The sequence below is a fragment of the Symphodus melops genome (assembly GCF_947650265.1).
Source record: "Symphodus melops genome assembly, chromosome: 11".
Classification (NCBI taxonomy): Eukaryota; Metazoa; Chordata; class Actinopteri; order Labriformes; family Labridae; genus Symphodus; species Symphodus melops.
In genome coordinates this window covers 16,509,204-16,518,494 of record NC_136701.1, presented here as the reverse complement: position 1 = coordinate 16,518,494, position 9,291 = coordinate 16,509,204, and the positions used below count along the sequence as shown (strand labels likewise).

Below are 9,291 nucleotides of genomic sequence, written 5' to 3'. Positions count from 1 at the left end.
TCTCGACTTTTCGTCGGTCCCAGCTCCTTTCCCCTCAGCACTCTTTGTGTTTCATGTTGAAGCTCGATCTGATACAGCTTCAAAGAGAGAATCCATCATGGTAACAGCACCCAGGGCGGGTGTCGTCATGTGCAGTCTTGACTTGTGGAGCAGGTATGTTTCCGAGTTTGAGACATGTGGGACAGCATTCCCTTAATGTTATGTCTGAATTATGTCTGAACCTCAATCTAGCGGTTTACTTCACTAATACAGACAGATTTGCCCAGGATTATGATGTTTGGTTTCTTTAAGAAATGCTCATAATAGTGTTAAGAAAAAAATCTTTGACATTATTTTTTGACAGAAAAGTAGCTGAAACCATTTGAAAATCGACAACATAGATTATCTCATTCGTCATGAACTCACATGACCTCTTTGATCCCAGCGGGGACAGCAGAAAGCTGCAGCCTGACAATTCTCCAAAAAGGCCTCCTCCCTTTGGAAACAACTTCCTTTCTCTTTTGTTATCTCGTGTTAAAAGAAAGAAATAAATAACATTTTTAAGGACTGAGGAAAGAGTTATTCAGCTTAGCTAGCAATTTATTAAGCCACACCAGAAAATTATTCATTCCCTTTCATGCACACACAAACACACAGACATGTTTATTGTTGCTACCAACAGGAAGGTGCCACAGTCCTCGCTAAGTAACAGGTGGTTGTTTAGAACCAGAGATGAGAGAGCAGGAACTCCATCATTATCATAACATCTCCCCCCAGTGGACAATACTTAACAATGCAGTGTCTAATGTTTTTTTTGGGAATATTGACCATGATACTCACTTTACTGCCCCTAGCTTTAAAAGACCACTGACACGGTTTTTATTTTGATTTAAGGTTCAAACATTAACACTTGACGTGGTACTAAAAGTTACCCCTGCACACAGAAGTTAGTCTTTTATGTTGATATTCTACTAAGTGTTGAATCACCCAGGTCATAAGTGAGAGTACACTTGAGGAGAAACACATCTGCTCAAAATATCAGAACAATTGATAAAAGGAATCTTAACGTGATCTTACTGTATTAGCAAACATGCCTCTTGTGTCTGTATAAGATCTCATAATATAAATAGAATTTGAATACTGTATAACATGGCATGTATTTTTTTTTTAAAGTATACATTTTAGTCCGACCATTTTAAATCCACATTAATTTTCTGACCTAAAATAGATATCTAGAGGTCATGAAACTATCAGTCACTTAAAATATATTTAACTGAATATAATTACGCAAAACCAAAAATAAAGTAGTGAGGAAATATACAGTCTATCTGCTAGTTTAAACACTCAGTCTAGTTCAGTAGAGTTGAAAGAGCCATTTCACTCCCAGGAGACTTTCACCTCGGCCGTTTGATCACACTTGGAGCTCGGTTGCATCAGCTGTTGAATATTTCATCCCTTTTTCACTTGCTTTTGTCACTTGTCGCTAATATAATTTACAGGCCATTGAGCAGTGCAAATAGAGAAACAGACAGTAAACAGCCATTGAAATGAGTCATTGAAGTCAGCCCCGGGGGGAGGTTGACTGGTTGTTTCATATGTTGGTTTTCAAATCGTGTTTCTTACTTCTGTTTAAACCATAAAGAACAAAAGAGTTGACTTTCTTCTTCTAAATGTTCTAACTGCACCTTCACCATAGAACATTTTCAAAGTCTCAAAAAGCAGTGCGTGGAAGGATTAGGCAGTAACTCCCACATTGTGGAAACATTGTTAAAAAAATCACGTCTACTGTTGACCAGTATTGAACAAAGACAAGAAAAGCCAAAAATGTATTTCATTATTTTAGATTTACTGTTTTTACCTCTAAAACATTAGTCATTTAAACAAACATGACATCTAATGATACCAATTTCAAACAGTAATTTTGTTCAAAATAATTGTAATTATTTTGTAGAATTGATAACACATGAATAATACGTTGCCTTTAAAAGGTGGATGGGTTGAATTTCCTATTCACCAACTCAGCATTGTCTTTGACAGTCAGCTCAATGCACACAACATACGAGAATGTTTATCATGAATTAGTTGCCTGTTACATGTACCATAATCCCCTTCAGAATAATTGGGACCATGGTCCCAGGTTTTTGCATAGAAAAACATTAAGAGAGTTGTTGTTTTGTAGCTGCATGATAAGAGAAGACACAGTTTGAGACACTGTATGCTAAAGCGTGTAAAGTGCAGAAACAGACAGAGTAAGGCAAAGAGTCAGGTCTAAAACTGGACACATCTATTGCTGTATAGAGACAAGGATGCAGAGAGATATGCCGTATAACGATAAACAAAGGAGGAAAAGAGGTAGAGAGAGGGAGACTGATGGAGTTCAGTGAATGATGAATAACAAAAAGGATTGTATGGTGGCTGATACAGAGGGAAAGATGCTGCCGTGTCTTTAAAGATTTACCATACATTAGAGCATTTCAAATCTAAAGATGCTAACTCAACTCAGAATTTGCAGCATGTTTCTCCAAATGGAACGTTTTGTACCACTGTAGAGCATTTGCCCCTATAGGCTACTGTGGGACTGGGAGAAATAGATGGTTTAGGAAGAGAAAATGATCAGATTAGGAAAATAATGACTTTCTACTCATCTGTAAGGGTTGAGAGACAATGTAAAGACTTTATCATACAATCAAAACCTTGCAATGCTAATTGCATCTCCGCTGCCAATATATCAGTACCTAAAAACACTTGAACCAAAGTCCTCCCTGAGTCTTCAACATTAGAACTGATCAGTTAGTTATAACTGGAAAAGTTAGACTCTTGCCAAACAACCAATATCATCCACACTTTAAGCTCACTTTGATTGTCAGTCTGTCTTTCTTTCATTCACATTATGGCCTGTAGATATATTCATGTATCCTCACGTATTAATCTTCCCCTCTGGATGTCTCTGACAAACATCCATCAGCTACTGAGTCACTGCAGGGCGAACTTTCTGTGTCCCTTTCTTCTGTTTCTTTTGCCTCACCTTTGTCCTCGTTATTCTCAGTATTGGCCTCATTTGCTGCATCTTTTTCTGTCTCCAGGAGTTCTTTTTCATCTTTACCGGTTTCTTCTCCTTCAGCTTCTGAGTCCCCTGCTTCTTCTGACAAAGAGTACATGTTCCTAGAAATCTCCCCTGCACCACATTCGTCTTTATTACCACCCACGTGGCGTTTTTGGAACAAACCAAAGTCAGTGATATCTTTGGGAAAATTCTTCCTCTGACTCGCTTTTTCACTGGAGCTCTCGTCCGTTGCCACCGATAGGAGTCCATTGGGCAGGCCGTTGAAGGCTTCAGGGGGCCTCGATGACGCTACAGAGCTGCAGTGTTTGAGAATGGATGCCGTCATCTTGAATCGGTTGGGTTTGCTTTTGGTCTGGCTGCTCTGAGGACTTTCAGAAACCTTGAGGGAGGAATTGGGATAAGCTAGGGCAGACTCTGCTGAGCTTCCACTGGCTTTTGCCCCCTGTAGAGCCGGCTTCCCCGTTTTCACCATGCCCATCACCTCATAACGAAAACTGGAAATATCCTGTTTCAGCTCCTGTGGGATTAAAGCAAAACATGAACTTGACAGATAAATGATATCACATCACTAATGCTGTTTATAGGAATATAAATGACATGGAGTTGTTAAGTTGTTCTCTTTTGGGTTTTTTTTACACTGATGCATTGGTTCCCAACCTGTTGTTCCGGCCCTCCCTAGGAGGGCACTTGAGATCTTCGCTGATATTGTCAAAATGTTCACACATTTAATAAAGTAGTGTTAAAACAGTACTGGGAAATTTAAAGAAAATGTATTTTGGTAATAAAAAGTGTGTGTGAATATATGGTTACTGTATGATTGTACTTGTGAGATTATATGTAAAAACCCCCCACAGGGTTTCGTGTTGGGGGCTAAGCTTTTCTTGGATACAAAAAAAAGGGGGGGGGGGGGGGGGGGGGGGGTTAGTACTAATAGTACTAATAAACTAATACTGTATGAACTAATATGAGAATAAGGTAAATCAAAACAGTGATGGCCCAAAAAAGAAGACAATGACGTCATACTGCAGAGTCTGAGAGATCATTCTGTCACACTGTGTGTGTGTTTTTTACATACATACAGTATGTCTTCCAAGGTATAATTATTCCTACCTTGAAGTTCTCTTCAGTCAGGCCTTCCTCAGTCTTGGCATCTCTGATCATTGCGGCAACGTACCGCTTCACCAAATTTCTCAGAACCTCCTGCATCAGTAGAAGAAATAACTGCCTTTGAACAAAAATGTCATCATCCTGTCACAATGACTGAATAGGTTCCTTTCACAGAAAACGCATATCCAACCTGCCAGGTATAAGATGACAAATATGCACCCATTTTAGCTACATCTTAGATAAAAGACTAACATAGCCACCTGCAGAAAATGACAGTGAAAATCTTCTACAGAGGGTAGTGATGAACATCTGACTGAGTGTAATAGTGTGGGCTATATAAACATATATACTGTGTATATACAGTATACTGCATTTACCTGATACTGGTGGTTAATCCTCAGGTTCTCTGCTGCTCGCCTCTGTGCACATATCACAAGTCAGAAAAGTTTAGGTAAATAAACTAGAATTTAATTCACTTCAGAGTATCAAACTTTAATGTCTTTGGCTCTTGTAGAATGTTCAAGCAGAAAATAATTCTGCTCTTAAACAGATTTCTACTATATGAAACAGAAACATTGAAATCTTTAGCGATGCAAAAAAATTACCAATGTTTTAACTTTTCGAGCAACAAATCCTTATTTTTGATAAGCGAAGAACGCTTGGAAGGTTGGCTATCAAAATTGCAAAAATAAAGAATTTCAGGTCTCCTCTTCCTCCAAATAACTGGCAGCCAAAACAAGAGCAAATAATGTCGTGGTTGTAAAATGTTAACTGGATTCTGTACACGCTCGTAACATTGAAATAAAGTCTTTCCAGTGTGCAGTTTCAAAGGTTCACTCTTCAAACATAACAGACCGTCTTTCATGAATCTCTGTAAAACAAATGTATATGTGTTTAAGGGTTTTACACCAGACTTACTCCAAGAGTTCCAAATGTTTCAGGCCGCTTGGATCTGGCCCTTTTGCACACTTGTCTCTTGATCCAGCACATGAGGTACAAGAAGGATTTGGGACTGGGGATTATGTTGAATGGGGCCGGCAGAGTGGCTCCTTCTTCAAAGTAACTCATCCAAAGCTTCGTCCTGGCAAACTTCCACTCGATGTCTGCATGATCCTGAAACAGATAACGGACTACTTGAGAAGCATTGCCAACACAAACACTAGTTTCTTCTAAATCATTTCATCCTCTGATGTTTGCTCACCGCAATATGCTGGTAGGAGTTGTTCATCATGGCTATGAGCATGTTGAGAAGGACCACCAGGGAGATGATGTTGTATGTGCCAAACATGGTGGCCCCAACAAACTCAGTGAACTGATGGTCTGCGTCCACGTTGGTCACATAAAGACTGATGAGACCAAAGATTGACCAGAAGAGTGACTGCAGTGTCTCAAATAATCTGCAAGACAAGATTCATGTGAGTTAGTATTACTTTTTAAACCTCTTCATTTTGATACCATAAGAAGCCATTGTAAGACATCCTCACAATGCTCTATATTAACATTTTTTGTCTTTAACTAAACTAGACAATTTGAGCAGTTGAAGGATTTTTCTGCCAATGAGTAAAGTTTTATTTAAATTCAGCTTAGACAGCAGATTTCTTAGTAATCGGACTATTTGACAGTTTCCATAAATTTTTCAGCCAGTAACAGCAATATTCCAAGACGATCTTTCCAAACACATTTCTTAACATCACAAATCTGTTCTATCCACACAGGTTTAGACTTACGTGGAGAAAGCGTTATTCTGCTCCACACAGCGGATGCCTTTGCATTTCCCTCTCTCATCTGAAGCTTTCGTCTCATAGTAAAAATACAGCTGGTTTAGCCCGTTAGCAAAGGCCAGCAGGACCTGGAGAAAGGGTAATTTAGTTAGTTTTCCTTTCTCATATGTACTATACCTTACTTAGAAGGTGTGTTTGCTTGGTAGTATTCCTGCATGTGTATGAACTACAATGTTTGTTTACCAGACAGTAAATGAAAAGGAACTTCAGGATGTCCAGTAGCATTCTCCCCAGAGAAATCTGCAGTGGCCCCAGATGAGAGTTGGCAGTGAAGAGCGAGATGAGGCGCAGGGAACTGAAAATGTTGGCTATAGCAAACACAGCCTCTGCCACTAATGTTGGGTGCCACATCTCCCACTGGTTCCTGGGTTTACTACCACTGTACTGAATAGGAAAAACAGGAATAAAAGATACAATGAAAGCAAGTCAAACTTACACCACACGTGCTACTATTTTTGGAAAATTGTTTACCTTAGTGTAGGCTACAATCTTTAGGGAGATGGTTGCCAGGTATAGAGAGTTCATGACAAAGTCCATTAGGTTCCACCAATCATGGACGTAGTCTTGAAATCCACCATCCCACATCTGTTTGATTTCTGCCCAGATGAATCCTTGGGAAAAAAGATAAATGTATCACCTAAAATGCTTACACCATGGACACAGAGGAAAGTTGTGTCTAAATCCCTTAAAAAATTAAGAGTTATTTTAGACATTCACAGTGGTCCAAAAATAGTCACACATTCTGCATTCACAATATCAGGTGAGTAGGCTTTGGAGCACTTCTAGCTTGGATAGGCATGAAACAACAACAAGAGATTACTTCAGAAAAAATATGTTCAGGATCTTCAGCTCTTCTATTTTTAGGCACATTTGTGTTTAGAGTAAATATGTTAACATACATTAAAGTTTACCATAGTTGTGCTAATAAATGCCTAACAGCGTTGTGTATTTGGTTATAAACCAGCTGATTTTGAGCGGTATGGAAAACTATTTGAATTATCAAAGTTAAGATATTTTATTCTGATGCACACATTTTTTTTAATCCTTTCACAATATTCATATAGAGGCCCGTTTTTTCAGAACTCATGCAAAGTGTGGGAAGCTCAAATAATTTACAAACCTTGCAATCTGACTGACTTCCTGATAAACAGATAATATTATCTCTGAAATCACTTTGCTAGTGTGCATAAACATGAGCAGAGTAACCAACAAGTAAAAACTCTTTAGTACTTTCACAACCTTAAAATCAGATCATTTTCAAAAATCAAATCGAGACTAAACTCTAAAACTATGACAAGAGATATCTAATGTGACAAAATAATTGAACAAGCATGATTTCTTAGGACCCAAGTACCACAAAACTGACAACTCAGAACCTTAGAGCAGGATTATGTTTAAAAATGTAACATCCATTACCACCCATGTTCAACCCATGTTTAATTGCTATGTGGTCATTTGAGTACATTTGGATAACCCTGCTGAACTACAAACTCTCAATCTTCCTCCATTTTACTCACCCAGCACCCAGGGCAGGATCATCCACTCCACTGTTGTGGGTGCAGGACCTTGCCTATCCTGCTCTGTGGTGACGATGTGCTGGGAGGCGAGCAGCAGCAAGAACAGAAAAGTCAGGTAAGATGACGTGTGGCAGATGAATTTGATGAAGGGCTTGCCTATGAAGAGGCCGTAGCGACTCTTGGGGGCGATGAGGTAGCAGATAGCAAACATGGGGTACAGGAGGCCGATGAAGACACAGGTGAGGAACTTTCCTGCCCAGTGGCGACGTCTCCAGCCGGGGAACTCGTCATACCAACGGGATGCCAAAAGCTGCTGGCAGTTTGGCTGAGCTACAAACTTTAAACAAACAAAAATATAGAGGGGAAAAAAAGTTTTATTTTTCATCTTTCTGACCAACAGGGATAAAATGACTTCACTAACTTCAGGAATCATTGCAGCATGTACAGTAACCCTGCTAGGAGATGGTATCTCAGCCTGAGGCAAAAAGGGATGTATACAGAGACAACCGATGCCCAAGTTACCACAGGTCAGTTTGCAACTAGTAGCAAGCACGTAGCAGCAAGTTCCAGTCCAAACTAGGGTTGAGTTTGAGATATTGATTCATTAATAACCGGGAAGTGATGATTCTTTCAACCAATCAATGGACTGCAGTGTTTAGCTCCACCTTTTCGGGTTGGCTCGATATATTCTTGGCACCCCAATGGAAAGGTCCCAAAAAGTGGGATGGTACAGATCGGTTATTTGGGAATCTTTCCCGGGTTTGTCTATCGAAACGCCGCAAAATGGGCGCCATACCGAGACGAACCGAGCCGGACCACTCGGTGGAAACGGGGCTTATGTGAATGGATGCAGCATGACCATTGAGAGCTTTATAGGTGATATGAGTGGTTTTATGTTGTAAAAGGAGGTCATGAGAAGTCTCTCCTAAAAGACTACAAAGGCCGTGTCATTTTAAGAAATCAGCAGGTCAAGACTGTGACTTAAAATGACAGAATAACATGTTTTTTTGATTTTCCAAAAATAACAAAGTAGTCCATACTGTGATGTCAGAAGTAATTAAACTTAATCTTTAACTCTCCCCACAAAACAAATTGCTGAAAATGTTTTGAAGATAAATCATGTGGGAAAATGTATTGTCTCCTTTTCTGTTGTTCGGTAGGTTTGATGTTTTGAGTTTCTGTCAGATCATTTCCTTATGTGATTCCAAAATGTTAAAGAACAACAAAGGACATTTTGACTAAATTAAAGTGTCATGCTCGTCTGGGTAACCGGTTGCAGGTTTACTACCAGAGAGTCCAAAAGTCACTGCATCAAAACGACAGATGTGTTTTGGCCTGCCTCGGCCAAATGGACTAAAGCATCAGCAACATCTGTGGAAAATCTGCAGATATCTGGAACTGACTCATGTTGTGTCATTGTAAAAAAATGAGTCCACAGCATGCAAGAAAAGAAAAAAAAAATCACATGAAAGAACACACAAACAAACACAATGTTGTGAAATATGTTCGGCTTATACTGTATGTCACAGTCAAATCCTGGACAAGTGCTGTTAGGTGCCAATTCACCAACTCTGCAGCCTTGATGCTATGGAAACCAGAGAAACCTATCTGTGTTGGGGTCTGGAGTTAAATGTCTCATATGTCCATTCTATAACTACAGCATCGCAACAAAGCTTGAGAGCAAATGCAAAGAGGGAATAAAGGAGGATATTGAGCCCATGGATAAATGAAAAAAAAAAAAAAAAAAAAAAAGCAATCCTTTTTTTTTTTTTAATGAGACACAGAGACAGAGACAGATAGAGAGAGCCCTGATGCACATGCTCTTTTTAATGACTCATTTGAG

At 39.3% G+C, this 9,291-nt stretch overlaps 1 protein-coding gene across 4 annotated transcripts in view; it reads right to left on the bottom strand.

Annotated features, from left to right (window-relative positions):
- Positions 1-1,804: 1,804 nt before the first annotated feature.
- Positions 1,805-9,291, bottom strand: part of LOC306832093 (short transient receptor potential channel 4-like) — a 48,177-nt gene continuing 40,690 nt past the window's right edge. For 3 of the 4 annotated variants that reach the window (XM_079356504.1, XM_079356503.1, XM_079356505.1), the window contains 9 exons: positions 7,449-7,785; positions 6,403-6,542; positions 6,115-6,315; positions 5,878-5,999; positions 5,352-5,547; positions 5,069-5,263; positions 4,528-4,569; positions 4,154-4,243; positions 1,805-3,560 (listed from right to left, as the gene is read on the bottom strand). In XM_079356504.1, coding sequence (XP_079212630.1) covers positions 2,904-3,560; positions 4,154-4,243; positions 4,528-4,569; positions 5,069-5,263; positions 5,352-5,547; positions 5,878-5,999; positions 6,115-6,315; positions 6,403-6,542; positions 7,449-7,785 — 1,980 coding nt within the window. In that variant the 3' untranslated portion in view covers positions 1,805-2,903. The remainder of the gene's footprint in view (positions 3,561-4,153; positions 4,244-4,527; positions 4,570-5,068; positions 5,264-5,351; positions 5,548-5,877; positions 6,000-6,114; positions 6,316-6,402; positions 6,543-7,448; positions 7,786-9,291) is intronic. The other variant, XM_079356506.1, reaches the window with a different exon arrangement.